At 42.4% G+C, this 27,347-nt stretch overlaps 1 protein-coding gene across 1 annotated transcript in view; it reads left to right on the top strand.

Annotated features, from left to right (window-relative positions):
• LOC103370206 (microtubule-associated protein 4) overlaps positions 1-27,347 on the top strand; it is a gene marked incomplete at its 3' end in the record, with an annotated part of 130,694 nt that overhangs the window by 97,580 nt on the left and 5,767 nt on the right. The window contains exons 9-14 of the mRNA XM_008299175.1: positions 14,085-15,061; positions 16,219-16,464; positions 18,487-18,667; positions 18,779-18,841; positions 23,436-23,737; positions 26,357-26,413. Coding sequence (XP_008297397.1) covers positions 14,085-15,061; positions 16,219-16,464; positions 18,487-18,667; positions 18,779-18,841; positions 23,436-23,737; positions 26,357-26,413 — 1,826 coding nt within the window. The remainder of the gene's footprint in view (positions 1-14,084; positions 15,062-16,218; positions 16,465-18,486; positions 18,668-18,778; positions 18,842-23,435; positions 23,738-26,356; positions 26,414-27,347) is intronic.

Genomic DNA, 27,347 nt, shown 5'->3' with positions numbered 1-27,347 from the left:
CCCTAACTATTGCGTCATAGGAGTGGTCAATGACAAGCACTTGGAGAGGGGGGACGAGGTTGTGGCTGGAGCCGAGGCAGCCCTTGGGGCCCGACAGTTATCTGAAGGCTCTTCAGGGGACAACAGTGAGGAGGAGGAGGAGGAGGAGATAGAAGAAGAAGAGGAAGAGTTGGAGCCCTGTTTCATGGGTCGGGCTCAGCAGCAGAGGAAGGCTATGAGGCGAGCGATGTCAGAATGCTCCCACTTGTCAGTGCCCACCAGTCTAGAGCTGCCTGATAAATACCCAAGTGGAGATGGGGCAGCGCTGGACCAGCTGGCATCACCCATGGGTGGTCCTCGCCGCTCCCCACACTCCATGAAGCGCTCACTGACTGTTGCGGAAGATCAGCCCCCGACCCCACCGCCCACCCTCTCAGCAGCTGGCGCCACACACATCGACCTGCGGCATGCCCCACCCGAACCCCGCCTCTCTTTATCCCCGTTCACACCTCTGAGGGACGGCAGTGCTGGCTTTCCTCTCTCCCCGTTAGAGGCCCCGGTGGAGAGCTTTAAGGTGGACAAGGAGCCAGGTGGCATTGTGCTTCCAGTGCCCCTCAGCCCCAAAGCGTTAAGCGGCATGGACCCCAGCTCTGCTCTGACTCTAGGCTCCGCCACTGAAGGTCCTAAATCTGACAAGGTTAAAGATGCAGAGTTTGATGGGAAGGATGTGGACACTAAGCTTAAGACTTGTGCAGGTGTAGACTTTGGAGCTGGCAACATATCAGCAGTGACAAGGGACTCTGATGATGACAATGATGATGATGCTGATGATGATGATGACCTTGCCACTGGTGACTACACCAGCCTTGGCTTGAACTCCAGCACTAACCCCTTCATCACAGCGGATGGTAGGTGGAGACCCGTCTCGTCTTTTACCTCTAGCTTCCATTTGCCAGAAGTATTATACAGGGAAACTCAGTTGTGTTCTACTTGTTGGATTCTAACGCCGTAGAAATTTGACAGGCTTCTAATATTATAAAAAGTCTGTGAACATTTAATGTATAGGTTAATTGGACTCTTGATTGTTCAGTGATGAGAATTCAAAAATATATTAATATTAAGTAGAACCTCTAAACTGTGTCATGTCAGGGGGTATTTGATGTCGCATGCGAGCTGGAAAACAAGCAGGTATATTGAGAAAGGCTGTTTTCTGATAGAATTAAACAGCATTCCTACATTACTCTTATCTTTTAGGTTAACTGTCTTGTGCTGAAACTCTTCTCTTTCCTATATTGTCTGCATACACGTGTGAAGATTGTGCATGTTTTGACTGACTGATGAGGGCAATGATTCATTGTTTGAATGTTTTGTTTTGCTTTTCATTGACTGCAGTCAGTTTTGAATCAGATTTGGTTTTCTGGTCTAAGCTTGCAGATGGCTTGGGGTAAGGGATAGCTGCAGAGGCAGACTAACAGGAGGAGTGTCAGGCGGTTAGCGAGCCAGAGAGTAAAAGAGAAAGAATGAAAAGCCGAGACAAGTCGACAGCAACAGAGCTGCCCCCCGCAGGCTATTTGACATTCCATGATGGTCGTATCTGTCTGGTTGTGTTGGTCAAGCACAGAGAGCCAGTTTTAGCTACAGGTTTGCGAGCTGTGTGAGTGAACAGAATAATTTAATAGTGTGTGAAACAACAGGTATGTTGTCTTTCAGTATTTGTGGACACAGCTGGCTGTCTTCATGTGCAACTGAGTGCGTCTGTTCGTGCCCATGCAAATGTGTGATGCAGCACAATGGGCGTGCAGGAGCATGAGGTTGTGTAGTAGCTGACTCTCCAGCTGACACTTGGATTCAGGGTCAGGATAACACAGCTCATTAAAACTGATGGAGGCTCCGTCTTTGTGCACTCATTTTCTCTCATGCTCTGTATGCTTCTTTCATTTTCTGTTTGTCTACACTGCCATCTCGTTCCAGCGCTTTCTTCTGTGTAACTCTGAATGCTCATTACATTCCCGGTGAAGACAGGCAGAGCCAAGATGGCTGAAAGCGGGTCGTGGTCATGTCGAATGATGGCCGTCTCGGAGCCAAAACGGGGTCACTGACTTGGAAATGTGGCCCACTACGGCGGTGCTCTTTATAACGATAGTCTACTCCTCAGTTTCTCTCACACTTTGTCTCTCCTCTGTTTTGTTCGTCTCTTTGTCTCTTTCTTTTCCTCTGCTGGCGTGCCACAGTAGTTTTCAGCGCTCGCCACAAAGCTGAGTGTGGCAGAGGCTGCCAGCCTAGCCACTGGAGTATTAAAGGGGCAGTGATCTTTATTTTCCTGCCCCCTCAAGTCTAAACAGCAGCATGGCAGAGTCATCAGACCAGAGGCTGTGTGTTGTGTTTCATGCATCTGTTTGCTTTCCTACCAAGGTCATGGCAAGATTTCTGTATGTCCTGTTGTTGTGTTTTATCCACACTGGATAAAGGTCAGACTTTCAGGATTGTTTCCCTTAAAAGAAAAACCACCTAGGTACTATATATTCTTCAAACAGAGATGTATAAAAGGGAATGCATGAAGCTCGATGTGCAGCATCCTGCAGCTCCAGCTCTCTAGAGAGGTTATGGAGAGTGGATGATAAGCAGATTTTAAACAGAGAAAGAAGAAGGGTGTGGTAGAAATGGAAAACAAGTATTAAAGCAAAGTGCATGGTGGGAGGACGCAGATGAATGTATGCATGCAATGATGGGAGACTGAATGTATAGGATTTAGCAGACCATGGTTGGATACAGGGGATGGACATAAAGAATGAAGGGGATGAACAAGGGATGAAAAGAGAGGAGACAAAGTAGAAAGAGAAATTGCATGAGGTAGAGATTCTGCCAATTTAGAGTGAAGGAGTTAACCAAAGGAGGCCAGAGTTCAGTCCATCAGCCAAGCAAACAGGCAGAATCCGCGCTGAACATACACCCCAAGTCGGTGTGTAGATTTTACTGTCACTTCGAATTATTTTGTCTCTTGCTATCTTCTGGTTTCGGGGATGTCCACCTTCACTCTCAGAATCAAGCAGATAGTCGTCACATAATGTTCTGCTGGCACTTTGAACTGAACATTCTCTCCAGCAGCAGCCCCGTGTTCAGCTGTAGTGAATGGCTTTGGGACTTGGCCATGTGTTTTGTTTGTTAATTGCTGTCACAGTGCTGAAATGCAGCTCTGTCTGCATATTTATTCCTTCGCTGTTTATGTGAGTAGAAGCAAGCAAGTAGCTGTTTCTGTGTGAATGTTTCTGCACATGTAAGTTAAAGTGTCTTCTGTGTATTTGCTCACCTTTTAACCCTTTGTACGTTTTACAACACTTGCACATTGTCTTCTCATTATAAATATTACACAATCAAAACACACTTATTACACACATACAGCTTGAATAATTGCAGCTTATGTTTTCTTGCCTGATGTCAGATAGGATTGTCAACTTGTTCAACTGACATTTACTCTACTGTAAACCATCTCATTGAAGGAAAAAATCAGATTTTTCCGAACCAATCGTGACAGACCAACATTTCTGTCCAAATCTGACGTCATTTTAAGTTGACTGACTGATATATAGCCAACACGCTGGGTTTTGCCAGAGCTTTTAAGCGTGGAGCTGAACAAAGTAAAAACAAACTGTTGGCAATATTGAGAATACATGTCATCTTAAAAAAAAGTTTATTTTAATCAAACTTAAAATCTATTATTACTCCTCCTTGGTTCTTGTTATTCGTACCCATGGTGCCAATTATTTGTCCTCCCACAGTGCTCATTCGACTAATTGCTTTTGTAACAGAGAAACCTTTTTTTCATTATGTTAGGCAAATCAGTCAACTTTTTCCAATAGATTTTCAATATTTCTTGAGTATAGACTTTCATAAATCCTTTTAGAACTTAAGAAAAATATGTCTTTTCACTTCAAGTCTTGCCCCATAGTCGTCAAATTATGTTTTCCTTGAGCATCACAAGCAGATAATTGACTCTTGTCTGGTCATCTTTACAGTGCTAACAGAATTGCTAAAGCAGAATGAATTTCTAGATAGCATATTTACCAAAATCTAGCATTTCTTATATGTGATGCAATATTCAACTTTAAGCATAAAAGCTAGGCTCTGTTCTAACTCACAGCTGGTTCACTGACTCAATGCCAACATTACACAGTTGTTTTCTCCCAAAGTATCACGCAACCTGCGGGAACATTCAAAGCATACACATCCTTAATTGAAAAAAGACAAATAGAACTTAATATGTGGAAGCAGGGGCGTGACGTAAAGTATAAATCCAGCCAGCTGAGATTTAAACTGGGTACTTGCTACCCAGGGCATTTGCACTGATGTAAATACACCTTAAGCACTTGGCGACCAGGTTGCAGCAGTGTTTTTACAGAACTACAGTTTTGAAAAAAACAAAAAAACAAGGTTCTTATATGCCCAAAACTCTGACAATCTTCCTTGTCTGTTTATCTAAGTATACACTGATGTGCTGAATCATTTACACCACCTTTGGGTAATCCTTTGCATCCTGCCAAAACAATTCCAACTGTCTAAGACTCCTCAAGACCTCTGAAAGTGTCCTGCTGTATCTGGCACCAAGACTTTAGCACCAAAATCCTTTAAGCCTTGTAAGCTGCAAATTGCTGCCGATAATACTTTCCCAACACCCTGATGCCATGTCATGGTTTGTCCCTCCTTGGACCACTGTTGGTAGCTACTCTGCAGACCAGGAGCACCCCACAAGGCTTTGTTTGTAGATGCTACTACCCAGTTCTCTTTCCTTAAAAATGTGGTACTCGTAAAACTTTGTTTGGTCTTTACATTTGCTCATTTTCTTCCACAGAAAGACTATTCACCAGACCTTGACATGCACCGTTAGGAGAATGGTGTATGCTTCATGTGTGGGTGGTCATTATGGTCTGACTTGTTGGTATTTGTGTTGACACTTACATAAACCAGTCTTTGATTACATCACATTCCAAATGACACTGTGTCAGAAATATACATGTTGAGGTAGACCATCAGCGTGTAAGAAGAAAGTGTTGAAACCAAGTAAAGACAGTGTTAAATGGGTTCCACAACTTATATCCAGATCTCATATATATGACAACTGAGCTGCCAGTGAGGCTCTAGTGTTGCTAAGAACGCCCAACAAAGGTCTCACACTTTAGATAGGACACTAAATCACAAAGTCCACTCTCTGTGCTGTTGCCACTTCACAACCACTTAAGTGTCCGGTGTGTTTGATGTGCTACCAAAGTGCAGTGATGGAGTATGGCCTTCGCATCTCTAAGAGTGCTGTTGTCAAGGCTGACAAACTCTGCTCAGCCAGAGAGCTGGTGTCGTGTAGTGTTGTGGAGCAGAGAGCGACAGGGTTTTAATGAGACGGCGGCTGTAAGAGCTGATTTACATAATCCACTTGAGGAGCCAGATGAAGTCTTTAGAAATTAGTCCTGAATAGTTTATTAATCACTCAGATCTCAGTGTCATTGAACTGTCTGTTTGCGTTTAGATTTTTATAGAAATTAAAGATAATACACTTTTCCAGCTGCTTCAAATGAGGTTCCAGTGGAAAGACAAACACCTCCCTGAACTGTAGACAGTAGGTGAGTGTCGTGCAGCATGTCGAAAGGGTATATTTTTCCAAAAGGAGGTTCTATATGAGTAAATACGCCATGCAAGTAAATCTCAATTGTTGCTTTACAAGTGTCAGACATGTCTTTATTAACCTACTTTCTCGAAATTAAGAGACAGTTATAAAGATATTTTAATAGGAGAGCACACTTGGCATAATTTACCATATTAATAAGGCAAGAAAAAAAAAAACTTTGAGTGCTCTACAGGAGAGTCTAAGCTTAACAGCCCTAAATGAGCTGTAAGTGTTATCATTATGCTAATGAAACCTTCAAATGAATTGGCTCACTGCACCCAGATGCTCATTGTTCTCTGCTGTTCTGAGCCATATATTATACAAGAGTAAGGCAACCGCGGGGCATCCTGGAGTCTTAGCAGCTCCGCTAAAGCAGTAGGTTGACAGTGCACGAACACCCAGCTCCTACAACAAGAACAGCAACATCACTGTGATACCTGACATCGACGTACTTTGGGCCCCATTCAAGAAGCTTTGCGCATTCTTATCCTCTCTTACTCTATTCAGTTATATTTGCTGATGCAGATGTTCCATGTCCATAGAAAACATGTTTGACTGAACTTTTCCGTTAAATGTTTGTTTAGTCGAATTGCAAAGCACAAAGACAAGCACAGGCAGAACCGCAAGAAGCGAAAATGTTTAAGCTTGTGAATAAAACTCATGATTCTGCTTTAACATGTACAAACAAGAGAAAAAAAGGATCAGACAGAAAGGTATGAGTTCCTGGACTATGTGGAAAAGATAGACAGCGCCTGTGACATCTCCCATTGGTTGGTGGGCGGCCATTTTGAAGCTTTGAGTTCAGCATTTGGTTGTCGCTCTCTTGGTCTTATGAAACTTAATGTGTAGGAGCAAGGGGTGGATCTGGTTTTAGAACACAGCTTCTGCTCTCAAACATACCCTGCTTGTTTGTCTATTTTACTTTAAATTTACAAAATGAACACCGCGCTGTTTTGAAGGAAACTTGAAACTAACAGTTGAGACCATAAACTCATTAAGAAAATGTTTCCTGAGGTAACAGATCAAGTGAGAAGTGCGGCTGTTTTCTCATAGACTTACATTCGGTGTAATCAGAGGAGTCACTCTCTGCTGGCTGTTTGTAAGATTGGAGGTTTAAGGCACTCTGATGTTGCCTTTACTTTTTCAGACCCGAAGGCTATGTTTGTCTTTTATGTGCAGTCAGTGGTTCCTGGTAAATTTGAGGTCAGTCAGTGACAAAGAGTTGACACACACAGAAGCGTCTGTGCTGTGGTAATATAATTGCTATTAGGGGTTGATTAGTAGGAGCTGCAACACAGTCCTGCAGTCATTTGTGTGAGTAACATAAGCAGAAGATTAGCTTTGCAAATCAGTCTGAACACAACTTTAGTTGTCCATTTCAGAGTTTCGTTCACACAGATGCCACCACAGAGTCAAATGAAGAACTTCACAGTGCAGGGCTTGATTGTCTTGTTTTTTTTCTCCCCCATTTGCCTTCGGACACTTTTTGCACACCAGTCATACAGCAGGCCTGGGCTTGTGAATATAACTGGTGCTAAAGACACGTTCTCTTAAATGTCATGAATACTCACAGAGGCGTTATTCACCAAAAAACAGGAAAAACTGATATGGAACCCACGTTGATATAGTGAAAATGAATTAAGTGTGCTCCAGCACTTACGACTGACAGCGTTCTCCACCCTTCCATTAAATGCTCCTCCATCGTCCCACATCCGCCCTCAAGGCACACCTCGGCCCATGATTAATGCTTCCAATCACAGGCTCTGTTAATAATTGATGCCTCACTCTGATGAATGTTCTTTTTCTCACTTGAATACCACAGGCATGTGCACGAGTGGTTCCTTGCAGCCTCACTGCTCTGTAGCTTTGTTAGTTGCTTGAATTAACTGTTGAAAAAAAGACACCTTACAGAACTTTATGGTCCAACTGCAGGGACTGACAAAAAGAGAAAGAAGAGAGTGAGTTCTTGTTTGGAAACAGGTCAAACTGGAAAGGTGTTGACATAGGAATCACTTTTTAAAAGAAAACTAGTAAAAAGATGTGCATTAAATCAGACAGCGATGAGTGAAGTGAGTCTGCTGATGACCGTTTTAGCTACAACCCTTTCTGTAACACTCATGTTTCCATTCTTTCAGGTGTTTTTTTTTTCTGATGATGTTGTGAGAGTGGTGAAGGCAAAACAACGCAGCAAAATCATTCTGCTCAAGAGAAACAGCGACAGACTTAATACCAGGGTGAGCAGAAATACAGAAATGAGACAAAGGCGTGGCGTAAAGAAAGAACCAGCATTGTGGAAAAGAGTCTCACAGGAATACACAGAGTTAGAGTGAGAAGGCTTAGTGTCACCTTCTGCTGAAATGAAGTCATTTTCTCCAGGCTCTCTACAGCTGTGACACATATCAGATTTCCGCCCTAATTAGAGGATCAGGTTAATCTCCTGAGTTGCTCATTGTTTACAGTGTACGAAATGAAGGCTGTGTTTGTTCTTCTCTTGTTATTTAGGTTAGTTGTTTTTTTTTCTTCTTTTGTATATAGTCACCAGGGTTTTCCCAAGGTTGCTGGAGGACTCAGCTGCTGAGTTTTAAGGCGGTGGGTTCCCATTTTGACACCGTCTTCCTCAGCTCATCACCTGTGAGGCTTGACCTTCTCCCTGCTCCACAATGCGTTTATGTCCACTGTGGCAGCAAAAGACATGACAGGAGGCTTCATGATCTCCTGTAAGGTTAATGCAGGTTGAACAAACATTTGCAGTGCTTGATAACACTAAAAAATTGGGAGTCAGACTGAAAACACTCGCCAGCCGGGCAACATTAGGACTGCAAATAAGTCTTGTAAACTCTCCTTTCAAAAACAGTATCTGAACATCCAGCTGTATAGTTTCCAAATGTGTTGTACCAGCGATGTGCAAGTTAACACTTCACAAGGGCGAGCTCTAAGTTAAGTACACAGGTTAAAATAACTAGTCCACATTCATAGTTCACAATCTTAAATGTTGATGTTTGCTTTCATTTCATCTCTTTTGTTGTTTTTAATGAGCTGCTCAGACCTTTATCACTTGAACCTTCTGCTACCTCCAGTCGTTTCCATTTAGCAGCAATGTTTGATCTTAAAGCGAGCTGGTTTTGTGTCAAAGATGTGCCATTCTAAAGCAGACAGGGGATACGCTGTGGTTTTTATTTCAACCTAACTCATTTAGGCCAACCAGCTGATCTGACTGGACTCCCCTTTCCTGTTAGCTACATCCACGTCTTCCTCTGCAGTAACAGTCAGCCTACCAGAGAGATTCAGAGGATGAAAACAAACATGTCTGTCACAGGTCGCTGTGTGTCATGTGAGTTAGCAATGTCAATTAGTTCAGGTCAAAGCCTTACACCCCATATCCTTTGGCTACTTCCCTCCTGTCCTTCCTGTGCTCTAGTTCCTCTCTGCTTATTCATCTTTAAGTTCAGTTCAAGGGCCATTTTTACCATGATGCATTCTCCAAATAGCTATAAAATGACATTTTTTACAAAATGATCAACTGAAGACAAAGTGGGGAGCGCTTAAACATTCCTGATCAGTTTTGTTTCTTCATCTCGTTGTTTTCTTTATTGGGCTTCCTCCCTGCTCTCCTTCTGTCCACCCACTCACCTCTAAATCTGCTGATCAATATTTCCCACGCTGACTCTCCAGCATTGGGATTTAGGGCCAGCCCTGCCTTCGTTGTTGCTCTTTCTTCAAGCGTTTTTCTTTCTGTGAAGTGAAGTTTCGGTGTCAATCTTGAGGTCGTGTAAATCTCTGGTTAGAGGAGTGTTAGATGCTATTAGACAAACAGCACCTTATGTCTTTATTTGGTCCCTGTCCTGTTTGATTTATTTGATGATGAGGCCTGGGAGGGAAATCAGTTTTTAAATCACCAGGCCTGTTGGATGACAGAATCATTTAGTGGGTAATTACAGCTTAATACCAGGACTCAAGTCTCTAATTTGTGTTGGGCAGCACTCTTTAAAATCCAGCCTGATGGTAGATATCTATTAATATGCTTGTAATGCTCATCCAGGAAGGATTATTTTCAAGTATATGAAAGTTTATTACAGCTGGTGCCTTCATGTAAATTTGTGATAAAATTGTGAATTGCTGAAAACCAGACAATGCAGCATCGCTGATATAAGGTGTCAAAAAATGGTGATCAAACAGTCCCACACTTCTTAAACAAACCCTACCAGATGTATTTCAGAGAGAAAACTCTAACATACTGTAAAATGGTTACTCAAATTTTCCATTTTAAACATGGATCGCATTCCAAGACACTTGAAGTTACACCAATTGCCTTCTATATTAATGATATCGTGTCTATTGTGCCAAAATGAAAACAGTGACAATGCTATACTGTCTTTAAACTTTGGTGATTCCAGTGTGTCCTGAATCCTACGTCCTAGCAGAAAGAGCCACATCCAGGTCTCCTCAAACACATCACAAAAGTGAATAAATGAGTTTTTAATCTTATGGAAAAATCTGACTACTCATTTAGACTAATTAGGAGATAAGAATGTGGCTTTTTACTATTAATAATTTATAAACTACAAGAGTATTCTGTCTAAGGCCCAAAATCAAAATCAGTGCTATGTCCATGTACGCTGCTTCTTGTGCAAAAATGCACATTGTGTTCTGCATGACTGACTATAATTAGTTAAATGATTAATAAATTCACACAAAAAACTAATTTTGAAGCATGATGTAAATTAGCTTATTAGCCCAATCCCCAGGACTTTCATGTGCCGAACGATTCCTGGGCAAGACACTGATCCTCAAGTTGCTCCTGAGTGTGAAAAGGTGAACAGGATACACATTGTAAAGTGTTTAGTAGAACCAGACTAAGGTTAAAAGGTGCTATAAAGTGCAGACCATTTACTATTTGCTTGTCAATGTCCCGGATGATACCTGAATGGATGTTAGGATCTCATTGGACGAGCCCCCGTTTGTTGCAACCTGGCTCAAGACGGCCGCCCCAACGGAAAGACACACCAAGTTTACAAAATTTAAAGCTTGTCTTTCTTCACTTAAATTCTACCAAATTAAAAGCCAAAACAGTATGGGATTGTGAGATTACATAGTCAGTGGTGTGTGTGTGATGAATGCATGAATTATGTCTGTGCAAGGGTTGTAAATGCAAACTAACCCATAACCAGACCAGTGTGTTACCTGCGGAGGGAAGCAGAGCGTGATTAGACTGCAGTCAGCCCTTAAGTAACCCAGGAACAGACTGGGTGTCATAGGTGCTACTGGTTACATCAAACAGACACTCACAGAACCAACAGACAAACTAGAACCACCCACAAGATACAAGATGACCTCAGGGGTCATCACATGGAGTAAATGTACCTCGTTATTACTCAAGTGTATTATTTATACTGTCTTGGGGAGCTTGAGTCCTCTCCTTAAGTACTGTTATTGTCCTCCTGTAACTGGGTGCTGCTGACCTGACACAAACAGCTTGGTCATAGTCTCCCATCAGTTGAAAGCAAAGGTTTAGTTTTTACAGACCGGTCAGGCTCTGTGTGACGTACTCTTGTGTGTGACGGATTGTGAAGGCTGCATAGGATACTCTTTTTAGCTTCTGTCTTTCACAGGATTTTTAGGACAAAACTGGATCTGTTACATTGTATTCATTTAAAAAAAAAATGGACATCAGAGGATCGAGCTCCTAAACTGGGGCACGACTCGAGTCAGCAGCTCTGACCGTGTTCAGCCTTCGTTAAGTCACCATCACCTGAGGTCAGATGATGCACATGTTTCATTTTGGTGACTCAACGGCAGGGAGCTGTTTTCTTTTGGCCTGTTTACAGTGCACGGTATTTTGGTTTAGCAGGCCAACAACATCATCCACATCCATGTGTGGCATCAGCTGCATACTAGAGTAGAATCAGTGTTTATTAAAAGCAATGTTTGCCAAATCAGATGATGCTGGACTGTGAAGATAATGCATGAGAGATGAGAAGAAACAAGAAAGACTGAGGATGACAAGACTGGCTGGTAAATGTCTGCTTAATTGGCATGTTAGACCTAAAAACCTGCAGCCAATTTAAATGTGTGATATCTGAGAGGAAATGTGACAACATCAAATGCAGATGCTGAGATTGGAAGCAAAACACAGGCAATAGTAATAGTAGAATGCCCTGGTGGCTGTGAAGATGGAGTGGGAGGAAGGAGAGAAGATGTTGAAAGCATCGAGATATATGCAGTGAAGACACACAGAGCACTGCATACCGGCTGATACAAATCATGTATTACACCATGAGTAAGATCGGAGTGTGGCAGAGGAAGCTGAGTATTTAGGAGCAGAATGCAGAGAGGCAGATGCGAGTTTTGTCAGAAGAAAAGAAAAGCAGCTCAGAGACCTGTAGCACCTCCCAGAGGACAGCAGCTGAAAGAAGTAGTCAGCAGGGTGGGATGGGTCGAATATGATACCTGGCCTTCTGAGAACATGTTTGTTGTGCAAGGATTCAATTGATTAGGTTAACAATGTGCTGCAGTTCATGTGCCATACAAGACTGACTCATGGAGCAAATTGGCTCACCAGGCATATGCCCACAGGCCAAAAAGATCAGAGGGCCCATGAGCCAACGACTCTATTTGAAGTGACTGGTGAACAAGAAAGCGTTTTTTTTCTGTAAAATCAAAGCTCTTAGTCACCAACAGGGATTCCTGTGGCTCCACATCCTTTAGCACTGACTAAGGTACCCCTACTGCATATGTTTATTTCTGTTATATTTATTTTCCATATCATATAGTTACACAGTGCATACTTGGGCTGCATTACAGTTCACACTGAAATTTTGATTTAAGAAAATCTAACCCACGTTTTTCAGTAACATTTAGTATCACGGCCTGCAATATATTGTGGAACATAGTTATCAGTTTGGCAGGAAGTATTGGAAAGAAGTTAGACAGTATCTTCTTGGCTTCAGCATGAACTACATTCAGAGGTTCTGGTACAGCATTAAACTAAAGGCGAGGGGTTCTTTTATGCATCTGCACTTAGGGCCCAGTCTCTGTCTCCCTTTATGGACTGAGTGTAGTTTTGGTGTGTTGACTGCGTTGCTTATATATCTGTAGAGAAATATCCACATCCCACAGGTGCACTACTGGATTGTGGTTGGGTGCTTGTGGAGGCCATCTGACTACAGTGAACCCATTGTCATGGTCAAGAAACCGGTTAGAGTTGACATGCCATATTATTCTGCTAGAAGTAGCCACTAGAGGATGATTACACTGAGGTCATAAAGGGATGCACCATCACCAGCAGCACTCAGGGCGGCTGTGATGTTTAAATGGGGCTCAGATGGTACTAAAGGACCCTAAGTGTGCCCCCACACCATTACACCACCATCCTGGATTGTAAATGCAAGGCAGGATGGAGCCACTGATGTTATTTACATCAAATTTGGAACCTATTATATGAACAAGACTCAGCAATGTTTAGTTTTTTTTTCCAGTTTCTGTGAGCTTGTGTTCACTGAAGGCACAGTTTCCTTTTTTCAGCTGACAGGGAGTGGCACCTGGTGTTGTCTTCTGCTGCTGTAGCCCATCTGCCTTAGGGTTGAATGTGTTTTGTGTTCAGAAATGCTCTTCTGCGTACCTTGGTCACTCTAGTCATAGCTGCCTTTCTGTATGCTAGGACTAGTGGTGGCATTCTTCTGTGACTGTCATGAACTCACAAACAGAATCGGTGGACACAAATGCTTGACTCAGAGTAGGTTCAGGCAAAAGACAGGTTTAATGACAGTCAGGGTTCGGTACACAGGAATTCAGTCCAACAGGCAGAAGTATCCAAGAATCGGCGGGCAGAGGCAAGGTCCAAAAAGCAGAAACAAGGTCGAGATCAAACAGGCAAAAGTATCCAAAATTGTCAAACTCAAACAGACTGTGACTTAACTTGATTAAAGCTGGTACGAGGACTGTAAGATGCAACGAACTGGCGACGAGACAGTGAGACACACAGGGTAATATACACGAGGTAATGAGGGTAGATGGGAAACAGGTGTGGGGAGGTAATCAGGGAGCAGGTGAGACAAGACAGGTACAGGAAGTAAAACTAGAACAGAACGCCCAGTGAAGTGATTTCAAAATAAAAGAGGAAAGACGAGACATAATGTGCAGACATGAACAGAAACTTGACAGACATGACAGTGACGTCTGCCTTCAACACGGCATTTTCTCCCTGAGAGCCACCACTTGGTTTCATGCATACGCTCTGCCTCATGTTTGGCTGATTAGATATTTGCCTTAACAAGCAGTTGAACCAGGTTACCTTATGGAGTGTATAAGGTATTGAGCTGGAGGTTGTTGTTTGTGGACCAAGTAACTGCTTGGCCTACCTGCTTCCATTAACTGGTCTTGAACCTGCTATATTTCTCTATTATGAAGACAACTGGTCTTAAAATCACCTTCCTTTTCTGTTCTTTCTTTCCAGGAAAATCCGACAAGATGGAGAAAACAGAGAAGAAGGATGAGAAACAGGAGGACAGTGTGAAGAAGGTGGACTTGTTTGACCCTCTGGATAAACCTGAGCAGAAGAGTGTGAAGGTTGAATACATAAGCAGTGAGATTCCAGTCAAGCTGGAGAAAGAGGCAGAAAAGGAGAAAGAGAAGGATAAGATGCCAGACAATGCAAAAGAGCAGAAAGAGGCAGAGAAAATAAAGGAGCCAGAGAAACAGACAGAAAAGGTGGACGAACAGAAGAAGGAAGCAGAAAAGATGAAAGAGAAGGAGACAGAGAAAGTGGAGTCAGTGCAGCAGAAGGAAGACAAAGAGGATAAAATGCACAAGGCAGAAGAATCACTAGACAAATTGGATAAGACAAATAAAATGGACAAGACAGATAAAGTAGAAAAAATGGAGCTGACAGACAAAGTGGAGAAAGCAGAGAATGTGGAAAAGATGGACAAAACTGAAACATCCAAATTAGAAGACAAAGTGGAGAACAAAGCCACTGAGAAAATCGACAAAACGGAGATGAAGGATGGCAAAGAGCAGCACATCGACAAAGTTGAAAAGACCCCAGAGCCACAACCGACACCTATCACGCTTGATGCCGGTTTTGACAAGCTGGAGAAGAAGGATGACACAGAGACAAAGGCGACAGCTGAGGTGCAGGACGCCAAGAAGGAACAGGCTGACACAGACAAAGCCAAGAAGATGGAGAAAGAGGAAGAGGTGGGGAAAGCATCTGAGAAGCCTGTGGAAAAACCAGCACAGAAGAGCGAAAAGGACGAGAAGCAGGATAAAGTGCAGGCGGAAAAAAAGACTGTCGAGAAGAAAGATGACAAGAAGGACAAGGCTGCAAAAGCCGATGGAGGAGAGAAGGCCAAGAAACCTGCAAAGCCTGCAACCAATGGAAGCAGCGCAGCACCGAGCAAAGACATGGCAAGTGGAGACAAGAAAACCAAGGTAGGACTGATAGGAAGGTGTAAGGCTGAGCTGTTACTAACCTACGGTTCTGATCCATATTAGACATACTATCAACAAACATGGCTCAAAGGCTGGTTGTTGGTATCACATGAGACTTTAACCACTGAGGTCACGGATGTATAATGTAAAGTATTACATCCCAAACTTAAGCTGACTTAAAAATCAAGGTAAGTTAAAGGTTTGAATTTTCTTGGAGGGCATGTGAGTGTTTTAGTGTCTCATTTCAAGATGGTACACAGACCAGAGTGAGCTTCATTAGATTATCTACATTTACAAAACACCTCTAACACAGCGCTTCCTCCAGTGTGCTCAACTTTTTTTTTAGGTTATTTTTGCCTTTTCAAGGGAATGTCTGCATTCGACTTGGAAAATGTCATTATTGAATACTATAACTTTCCTAATTAGGCACCTTTGACATACAGTCTCTGGGCTGACTGCAGCCTAAGTCAGCTTAAACAACTGCTGAACTTAACAGACAGCCCTGTGTTTGGGAGTTACCCAGTCACTCACGACTGGTTTTATTAAAAGTGTATTAACAATGCTTGACAAACACAGAAGGTCATTTAATAACACTTACTAGTGTTTCAGGACAGATTCAGAATCTTCTTCAAGTAATCCTCTTATCCCCTGGATGTATCTTATCTTCCTCATAAAATATACAGTAAAACAAAAGCCAAGTTTTCATCATGCATGCAAGTATCAGAGCAGAAACAGTTCATGGAAATACTCCTTTGATGAAGGCAAGGTAACTGAAACCATCTGAGGAATACAGCGTGCTGTATGGAGAATAGCATTTGGTTGATTCTGGGGGGATTCTAGTAACACAGATAGCTGTTCACCCTGCATGCTGCTAATGCTTCTGCCACTGCTTTGTTCATGCCTACAATACATGTACACTACAAAACGCCATCCCATAGCTATTTGAAGTCACGAACATCTATTAACATTGAAACAAGAAACCCTGTGCTGTCAGTTATTTTTAGTTATTACATAATTTGTGGTTCAATCGCTGCTTGTGCTGCTTAACCCTGCTGTTGTTATCATCCATTTTCCTTATTTTTATTTTCCCCTTTCGTTTGCTTTCGCTCCTTATTTCGCCCTCCATCCATCCTGTGTGTGTTGGTCTGGCGTCGCAGCCTGCTGTCGGGGCAACCAAATTGAGCACCGTTGCCAAAACGCGGCCAAGCACAGCGGCCGCCGGTGGTTCAGCCGCAGCAGCCACTAAACGCCCCGCGACCTCCTCCACCCTCACCTCAGACAAAAAACCAACCACAGCCAGGGCACCATCCACAACTGCAGCTGGGCCCAAGCGGCCCTCCACCACGTCCACCAGCCGCCTCTCATCCACCGCCACCACCGCTACACGTGACGTTAAACCCAAGGTAAGTGTCAGCTGTCAGGACATCTGTCAGAGGCTGCAGCACACCTGGATCCATGGATAATTTAACTCATTGTGATGCTTCCTTCTCAGCAGCATACTAAAACCTCTCAGGTCCAAGAGATCATTAAGTTACATCAAACTGCCGGGCCACTTTAAAGAGCACAAAGCTGATGGGTTTGAATCAAAGCAAAAATGTTTTATTGACAAAATGCTGTTGTGTACTAAAAACGCTATTTCGACATGGAGTGGTCACAAAAACCTGGTTCCCCCTTTGTTCAGGGAATTCAGCCATATGGTCTCATGAAATGGCTCACAGTGATGTATTAGGACACACTGAAGAGTCAGAGGGTACAGCTTCAGGGTTGGTCCAGGCTGGGGATGCAAAAAAACAACAGCTGTTCCCCCCAAGAAGGTAAACAGACTGAAGACAGGATGTAGCTGAGACGTTTGTTTGAATGAACAGTGGGATGTAACACTGGTCACATTTATATGAAAACGTATTTGCAGTGGTCACATGACCCTGTAGACATGCACGTGTACATGTTCACTTTAGATATTTTTTCTGGAGACTTTGTGTCTATGATGGCTTAAAAAATCTAATTAGGAATCTTGAGAACAGTTACGACAAAACTCGTCATCATTTGAACAAGGCGTCCTTAAAGTGCACAGAGAGATGTTATATTTTATATTTGCAATCCATGGCAGCTGTGCAATCTAATCTGCTTAATTAACACAAATTTAAGATTATTTTGTCAACAACAGCAAAGGATTATTAACCATTAATAAATAATAAGTGCTTCATTAGAAAATACTATCCAGAAAAGTTGCAAAGTACATTTTAGTTATTATTTCTTCAATAAATGTGTAAATACACCTCCAGAAAATACACCAACCGGCCACAACATTAAAACTACCTCCCTAATATTGTCCAGGTTCTGCTCCATCAGCCACACCAGCTCAAAGCATCATGAACCTGTGGGGGTGTCCTGCAGTGCCAAGCACCGGGACGTTGGCAACGCGTCCTTTCTGTTCTGTGGGTTGGGAGGTCTGGGTTTGTTCCAGCACGTCCTACAGATGCCTGATCTGAGTGGGTTCTGGGGAGTGTGGAGACCAGGTCACCATCTTAGGATCTTTGTGGTGATTCTTAAGCTGTTTCTGAGCAGGGAGTGTTTTCCTGCTGGAATTGGGGAGAGCCTTCGCTGTGAGATTGGAAGGCTGGTCTGCACCAGTGTTTAGGTGGCTGAGACATGTCAAAGGAGCACCACATGAATGCTAGAACCCAAGGTTTCGCAGCAGAACGATGTATTGGAATAAGAGGATGAACGTTCTCCACCTCTTCTGTCAGTGGGTTTAATGTGGCTGATCGGTGTATTCATAGACACACAGCATATGTCGTGCAGAATATACAGTTTTGTGTGCGTAAATCAGCATCGTTTTACTGTGCATTCAAGAGCACGAGTACAAAAACTGTACATTTTGCTTGGAAATTCTGCTCGTTGATTGGCCTGTGCATCTTCTTATTGCTTTATACCCACAAGCTTTCTGTCACCCTCTTTCAGTGGCCCCTTTAAATGCAGCCAGGTTGACACAATAACCAATGAATTAACGGCCTTTATTTAGCTCGTCAGCGCCCAGGGGTGCGGGGTGACTCAGTTCAGCGTGGCCAGTCTGTTTCAGGATGGCTCAGCCGTATGTGGAGCATGGCATTATGCGAGGGGTCACGGCAGGAAATGTGCTGCTGAATGAAATGTGCAGTCGTCGCTGAGGCCCTTTGACTCAATCTACATCTTACACGCAACAGGGCAACGTTTTTGACCTGAATTTCCACATGAAGTCAGTGAACATTTGCCTGAGCGGATGACAGCAGCCACACACACTGAAGTTGTGTTGTGACCCAATTTAACGCCGCTGTTTGTTTTGTTGATTTGATTTCCTGCTGCTGCTGTTTACCTTCATTCACCAGCCGTTTCTTTCTCTTCCCAGCTGAAACCGCTCTCATTCTGGCTTTTCTCCGTCTTCACAGACAACCACAGAGAAGCGTCCCCTGGTGCCAAAGGCCAGCACTGCCACCTCAAATCAAACAGGCTCCACCGCTGCCACCAAAAATGGAACTGCTACCACAGCAGTCAGTAGAACCGCTACGTCGGTGCGCACAACCACGTCTACTCGCACTGCTACCACTGCTGCCGCCAAAAAGCCTCTGGGTATGCGTTGTTTGTTTTTTCATTCTATTTATTTCTTGATGAGTAATGTTCCAGATCGCTGAGTGTTTCTCATGCATTCATTCACACAATTTCTGATGAACTGTGTTTCAGCCTCTAAGACAGACAGCAAACCAGGAGAGGAGAAGAAGCCCAGCACTCTGAGGACTTCTACAGGTACTACTATGCTACAGTCCCTTCACTTATTAGATGATGTTTTTGTCCTTGTCTTCAGGCCCTGCAGTCAGTATCAGGCTGTTCCATCAAGAATCTACTGAACTCTCTGACAACTTCCATATCCCAGCCCAAGTAAACAAATGTTTGTGATATATGCAGGGGAAATTGGAAGTTTTTTGGGGTTTTTTTATACTTTATTTTTATTTTGCGTTTTTCACACAACAAAACAACAAATACAAAGATACAACAAAACATTATAATAGAGCAGATATTTGGTCACCTGTTCAGCCACACGATACTTTACTGTTGGGATTATAAGACATTGACTCACTATATACAAAACACACCTTATGGTGACACAAACACAATCCATTTTTGCCAGTACCTCAAGTATTTGTCAGTTCTTAGATTTAGTGAGAAGGTAATTCTCTTCATACTTTGAAGATTTGCAACCAAGTTCCTCCACTCCGTCTCTGTAGGAGGGACGTACTGCAACCAATTACGTGTTACAGCTTTCTTGCTGGCAGCGAGTAAGATCTTTAACAAATATTTGTCCTGCACCAGCAAGTTGGCTTCAATATTTCCCAGATAAATTGTAGGGAAAGACCAGTCAATTACATCCCCAAACATTTTCTGAATTATACATTTTATCCTCTGCCAGTATGGTTGGATGACTGGGCAGCTCCAAAATATGTGAAAATGATTTGCCAACTGCTCTCCGCATCCCCTCCAGCATCGACCTCTACCCTTATCACCAGTCTGAATAGATTGTAACTTTGGCGTTATAAAATATCTGGTCAAATTTTGCCAACAGAATTGAAATTGGAAGTTTTTATATACATTTTGATGATTTTTTTTAAAAAAAATAGAACATACATAAATATGTAGAGATACTTCAGGTCAACTTTGCATAAAAATACAAAAAATTATTTGAAAAGCTAATAAATTGTTATCAACATAAATTGTTTATTTGAGTCTTTGATAGCTCGTGTTTTCTGCTGTTCATTTCCCTTTTTTTACATTTATTTTTTTAATATATAACATTTCTCATGTTTAGTGATCTGATAATACACTTTCCTAACAATTTAGACTAATTCGGAGGTGAACAACGGTGTACAATAGCCACTGTGGGCTTATTTTTCACTGACATAGAACTCTGGACCTCTATGGAAACAGCACAACCATGACTACTCTACTAGAAGTAGAGAGAATTTAGTCCTGTTTTTCTGTGCAGTATGACACCGTCGGAATGCCATAAATCATAAAATAAAGAAACCGAATGCCTTTGATTATGACATTTTTTGTAAGCACAGTTCATTCAAAAAGTCCCTGGATTTTTTTCACGTGAGTCACTGATGACTTAATGTTTGCAACAAGGAGCACAAAATTGTTGTGTTAAAGTTTCCACTCTGATGACCTGTTTTCACAGTGTCTATGTCGTGGTGTCATTTGGCCATTTTCTTTTAACGATAACTGGCCTTTCAAATTAGTAGGCAGGTTTTTGCGTTTAAAGCATTAATACAATCAATGGAAAATAAAGTCTGTGAGAATAGTTATAATTAACACGGTTGGACATGGGCTGCAGGGTGGCGCAGTTGGGTAGCACTGTTGCCTCGCAGCAAGAAGGTCGCTGGTTCGCGTCCCGGTGGGGCCACCGGAATCTTTCTGCGTGGAGTTTGCATGTTCTCCCCGTACAGCATAGGTTCTCTCCGGCTTCCTCTCACACAGTCCAAAAACATGTTGAGGATAATTGGTGATTCTAAATTGTCCGTAGGTGTGAATGTGAGTTTGCTTGGTTGTCTGTCTCTAAGTGTAGCCCTGTGATAGACTGGTGACCTGTCCAGGGTTTCTCCTGCCTTCGCCCTAAGTCAGCTGGGATAGACTCCAGCCCCCCCGTGACCCTAGTGAGGATAAAGCGGTGTATAGATAATGGATGGATGGAAGGTTGGACATCAAAATAACTACTAAGATTTTGAAATGTTAATTCAAAATGTATTTATTAAAATACATCATTTTAATTACAGTTTGCTCTGAAGCGTTCATTTGGAGAAAAGAAATGGGTAAAGTGGTGTTTCAGTATGATGCTGTAGTCATGATATGACACTACTGAAAGTCAAAAAACAATGAAATATTGATATATTCAGTCTCAGAGTCAAGTTCTTTTTCACTTTGTATTCACATAATCAGGGATCCAATCAGCAGTATCCACTATGTAGTACTTTGTCAGTGCTTACCCTCCGTCTCTGTACGTCTGCTCTGCATATATTCCTGTTCTCTTTCTTCTTCTCTCTCCTCCTCTGTAATCCTCTCCTCACTTATACCTCCGCTCTCTCTCTTCCTACCCAGTTACAGCTTTACTCCTGTTGACACATTAGTTTACATTTTGGCAACAGGAGAGCTGTCAGCAGGCGAGTGACACTGCAACACACACTGTCCAACCGTGACAATGCCGGCCAGGCTCAGATAGAGCCAGGCTTTATTGCTGAAAGGCTCTGGAGAGTTAAAAACCTTCACCGCAGCAGCCTGTGGATTACTGTCCCCTTACTGTTGACAGGAGTTTGCAGCTCTTGCTGATGCAGCCTCGGGTTGTCTAATCTGCCAGGGTTCGTACAGAAAGTCAAATTACTCTTTAGAAACATGGAGGCGAGGGGGGGATTTCCTCAATTAAACATGTCTTAACAGGAGCTGGAGTTACTTGAAAAGGCTCTCAGGGAGGATTGACAGCAGGACGCGTGGCGCAGCATGCCTCAGCACTGTAAGGAAAGAGCTGACATACAGAACAGCAAAATGTATGTGAATTGACAGATTGTAATTGGTGCCAATGTTGCACTGGCTCAGTGCAGCGTGGCTTAGGAAGCAAAGGATGCTAAAACTTCTTTACTTATGCACAGAGGAGATTTAAATATATGCATTCGCTGCACTCCAAATGAATAGTGTTTGAATATTTCCCCCTAAAAATGTCCTTTTCACTATTTAAAAGGATAACGATGATGTGATTCCCTCAGGTACCTACAAAAAATACCCTAAACTTGTAGATGTATTTTGTTCACTAATATTTTTCAAACACACCAAAGTAGGGCAGAACTGTCAAAGACTGGTGGAAGTTAACCATTAAAATGTGAAGAGGCCTCTTTGTGGGCTTCTCTCTGGCCTGCTCTCTCTCTGTTTTACTCCTGTGTCTTTTTTGTGTTGGTTTCTTTTCTTGCCCTTTCCTCATGTGTCTGTCTGGGATGTCAGCAACAGACAATGTCCTTTATTTGTCTTTTACTTTTTGTGCATGTGAAAGTGACTGTTTATGAAAGAATAATACAATCTATGATTAGTTTTAGTTCTAAGCAGGTCCACTTTACGATACCGTTTTATTAGCATAGCAGGGAGTTTCAAAGTATTTAGATCATTTTTAAGGATGACTTCACAATTTGTGTGTGAGCAGTATGAAACTGTCATCTGTGTAGAGTTATAGTCAAAGTTAATTGAACACCAAGTAAATGGGGGCTTTTTTTTGCATTTGCTTCCATCTTTGATATCAATGATGATATTTCCATATCAACATTGATTCATGTAATTGATGCCTGAAAATCAAACTTTAAAAGGCGGAAGAGATACCGTCATTTTTGGACTATCTGAAAATAAGCCGCACTCACTAACTTTAAAAAGGTTTTTTTTTTTTTTTTTTTTTTTACATAAATAGGCCGCACTTGTCCATAAGCCACAGGTGTCCATGTTGTAACATGAGATATTTACACAGAAAGATGTTACACAGATTTCTTTGACTTTTAATTAAATACACAAACACGTACCGTTAAATGCTTTTTTCCGAACAGTGGCTGTAACACGGCTGGTTAAGTAAATAAAAAATACAGCATCCTACCAGGAAAAGTCATTGATGCTATCTTCATCGTCCTCCTGTGCACTAAAACCAGTAAAGTCGTCTTGTTTCGTGTCAGAATTGAACAGCCTCAGAATGACTTTGTCACACACTTCCTCAGTCTCTCTTTCGTTGTCGCTCTCATTGTCACTTTCATCTCGAGGCAAAATCATAAAACTTGTAAAAATCCATAAATTAGCCGCGTCATTGTTTAAGCCGCAGTGTTCAAAGCGTGTGGAAAGAAGAAGCTGCTTATAGTCCAGAATGTACGCTCGTTTGACATTATCTGAAAAACAATTCATCTTTTTTTTCTTTTTTTCCCCCAGAGTTCCATTAGTAGATTTGTACCACAGCAGGTGCACGGTGATGATGAGCTTAGCTTAGCATAAAGACTAAATGCAAAACTATATAATTTAAACTTTTGTTTAATCTGTACAGAAGCAAGAATATGAAAATGACAAGTTGTGCTTTTACAAGGACTCACTGTACATGTTTCTACTGTAACCCAGTTACCCTTCTGGAGGAGGCACATGTCTGTTTATTACTGAGCTTTACATGTATTTGTAGGTGTGTTACTTAGCTTTTAGCCGGGCTAGCTGTTCACCCCTTCCTCCAAGCAAAGGAAAACTGGCAGCCACTTTCTATACTTTCATTTTCCTAAAGTGAGATACTCAAAGTTGTGGATGTACTTTAGCAAAGGAACTGTAAATCTCTCTCTCCCACCAGCTGACTCCACCAAGCCCAAGACCACCACCACCACCACCCGCAGCACTCTTTCCACCACTGCTGCCTCTCGCACTCGACCCGCAGCATCCAAACCGGCCACACCATCCTCCACTGCCGGCACAGAGAAGAAGCCTCTGGTGCCCCGTGCCCCACGTGCCACTTCTTCCACCACAGCTACCAACACAACTACCACCTCGAGGACCACAGCTCGCCCCAGCACAGCGCCGGGCCCTGACATCCGCAACGCCCGCTCCAAGATCGGCTCCACAGACAACATGAAGCACCAGCCGGGAGGAGGGAAGGTAGGTCCTACTTTAGCTTCATCTTTGGATACCTCTGGCATGTACTGTACCTGCAAGGCCTATGAGTTAACATGCAACACTGGCTTCTTGTGGTTTCCTGTAGTTGTTCTTCACACTTATTTCTCCTTAAGTTCTTCTATTGATGGAATAACTTCTTCACCTAATGTTAGCACACAACGCACCTTTGTCATATTCACTCTACGGTAGATACAGTCTCTGTATTTTTGCATTTTCTGTTTCATTGTCTTTGGCTTTGTTGCTTGGTTTTGTCAGTCAAACCTTTCATTATTTTTCCATCTCCTCCTCTGCATGTTCATCTATTACCATCACACTCGTTTTCCAAACTTAGAACCTTTGCGGAACCTTTGTTGAAACACTCGAAGCATGCAAGTGGAAAAAAAAGCAGAGGATGCCTGAGGAACTCTCTGGTCTTTCTCTGTTCACGGTCTTTGATAGGTTATTGGACTTATTTGTAACTTTGTTCTTACGTTTGTGGTGTTGGCTATTGTTTATGAATTGTAATAACATTGAAGACACCAAAATAGCTGCCGGGACGTGGGATTGAAGTGACATTGCTATAAAGAAGTCCATCATTAAGTTGACAAATAGGTAACAGTTTATTTATATAAAAGTAAACAGGATTTATCCTTTAATAAACGGACAGTTTGGGTCCCTTTCCCTCTCGGATGAGTTTGACTAACCTGGTGATGTAGGATCGCTTCACTGCTTCGCTCCAGAACAAAGATGTGCCTTTGCTCGTCCAACAGAGACCATTCCATGAGCCTTATGCTGGCATACCACTACCTGACTTTAGGATCTCCGCTTATTAGTTTGTATGATTAAACAGATCTTTATTTAGAACACAAAACAAACCACTTAAGGCCTCTTTACACAAGCCAAACAATTAGACTTAATTGCCACTTGTTTACGTTATAATTTGGCTGACATTTTCTCCATGTTAGTACATTTCTGCTTGGAAGGGAGTTAAATGGATTGTAGTGACGTAACTGTCATTTTCCGTCAAAACAAAGGCTGTGGAGGCAGGTGCTGGAAGCATTGAGTTGAACATTTGTCACATCAGTCAAAGAAATTATTTCTTGTAAGAGTAGTTCTTGCTGAGTATTTAAAACACTGGAAAAAGTCAGATGTTGGCATGGATGAAAAAAAAAAAACTAGAACCAAGTGAAATGTACAAAACAGGAGTGATTGATGTTAGAATGCACTGCTTTGGCTCTGATGCAGCTGCTGTCTCTCTACTGAAGGATAAATAAATGAAAAAAATCCATTTTCATTACACATATGAAAAACATAAACAGACAAAGGAATGTCAACATAGTTTGTGTTGGAGTTTATGTTATTCCAGAGTTTGACACTCAGATTTTCATTTTTACTGTAAATGTATTTTGGTTTCAGATGTCAGTTATCGAGCTCCCTGATTGCTAATAAAGATAGATCAATCCCTACTACAGATTTAGTTAATACTCAAGCACCCGCCTTAGTTAAGATGGTACTAAAGTGTTGTAAATTAATCAAATCAAATCAGGTTTTATTTGTTCTCATTTTGCTGTACATACACAGTAGTACAGGCAAGTAGACAGAGCGTTTCTTCAGGATCAGTCAATCAGCAGATTTTGCAGAATGAACGTCTGGGATAGTCAAGACACTAAACGTTCACTCTCGCTCCTAAAGGGGGCGCGTCATCCATACGCGACGCCATTCGTTGAACTTGGCGAACCTCCTCAGGTCCTGGTAGGTCTTCAGGGACACAAAGACACACACGATGGTGTGACGATGATGAAGCTGCAGATGCTGCCCAGAGCTGTCTATCTGTCTGCATCCCCTCCAGCTGTATGTCCGTCTGGGATGTTGTCATGGAGCCATGTTTCTGTTAAAGCAGACACACAGCAGTCCCTCCACTCTCGGCGGGTTTCTCTCAGCAAACGTAGCTCGTCCAGCTTGTTGTGGAGGGAGCAGACATTGGAGAGTAGGAGGACGGTCCTGCTGGTCTGGAGGGGTTAGCCTTTAGCCTAGCATGGATCTTGGCTCTCTTCCTCCTCCTTTGTTTACATTTGTACCGTTTGCGCTTCATTCTCTTTCGGGTAACTGCCGGCGTAGTCTCCGATCGGACTCCATGTTGGTGTAGTATGTCCACATCACAACCGATCGCCACAATTCCAGCGCCGTTCACTGTCCTGACGCCCAGCAAAGTCTCCCAGCAGCAAGTTTTGAGGAATAAACTTAAAAAGACACTCAAAATGTTCACTTTCGTTGTCTCCTGAAGTGGCCGCTGCGTCTATGCGCCCTGCCATCACCATTATATATATAATTATCCAACAAATTTGCAGGGATTCAAATGACCAATCACCTGACTATCCTTCACCTCAGCCTTCTGGGAAGAGTTCCCCACAGTGCTCAGGTAGTCATCAAGCCTCGCCTGTTGGACTTCTTTTTAGTGATGTCACTGCATTTTCCAGACCCATTCTTCTCTATCATACTTACCCTCTCAATACAAAGTTCTGTTTGCACTTTGGCCTCCTGCACGCCTCCTCCTCCTCCTCCTCCTCCTGTGTGTGTTGTTCCGAGGTGTTGTCGTTGACCTGGGTGGGCTTGTCTCCCCAGGTGTCATCTGCCTCTCAGAACAGGGGCGTCGCCTCCAAAGAAACCAGCCAGGGCAAAGTGAGTTCCCTCCCCTCCATCACCACATCTCCCTTTTTCCTTGTCTGTTGAATTATTTTGCTCTTTTCTTTTTATTGCCTCTCATATTTTTTGTTTGTTTTCATTAAATTGAATTACAAAGCCAGGCTACCAAACTACCTGCCACAGGTTTTAACATAGTGAAGCAGCCACAGTATCTTATACGGTCACACTGTCACACAAAAACACAAGTTTCAAACATGCTTGGTCACTCTTTTTCTACTGTCACTCCCATTATCTACATGGATTCAGACAAAATTTTATCTGCAAGTTAGGTTGTTTTTACACAAACTGCTGTTCTCATTGTTAAATAAAATGCATTAAACACTGAAAGTAATTGACTTTGACTTGAGACCACAGAGGCTCTTCTGTGCTGTTCTGTGATTCAGTCTTGGGTGTTGGAGTCACCTTCAGCTGAGAATCAGTGAAAACTGACTCTGTAATGCTACTTAATGTCATCATTACCCTACCACCCAGCCTGGTTCTGTGTCATTTAGCAGATCAGGACAGCGACTGTTCTGGTAATTTGGTAACACCAAGTGGGTCAGTTTGAAGAAACCTATATCTTTACCACTGTTCTTCCAGGATACAGAGATTCTCTGTACAAATGTATATAATAATAATAATAATAATAATAAACAACTATTTATAGAGCACTTTTCAAAGCAAATGTTACAAAGTGCTTTTCAGTAAAATAAATTAAAATTAAAATACAATAAGCATACAGAACAATTGATAAAAGTAGAAAGCGCACACAAAAAGCAAGACGCTAAAAAACATAAAACTTAATACAATCAGGAAAAGCTCTCCGATAAAAATGTGTTTCAAGAAGTGTCTTAAAAGAGAGCACAGACTTGTAAGACTTTATATTTCAAAGTTGTTGTCACCCAGAGACCATTCTGGTAAAAAGTAATAA

This window comes from Stegastes partitus, unplaced genomic scaffold (assembly GCF_000690725.1).
Source record: "Stegastes partitus isolate 25-593 unplaced genomic scaffold, Stegastes_partitus-1.0.2 Scaffold1387, whole genome shotgun sequence".
Classification (NCBI taxonomy): domain Eukaryota; kingdom Metazoa; phylum Chordata; class Actinopteri; family Pomacentridae; genus Stegastes; species Stegastes partitus.
Note: the sequence above shows the minus strand (reverse complement) of the source record. Positions and strands in the feature narration are given on the sequence as shown.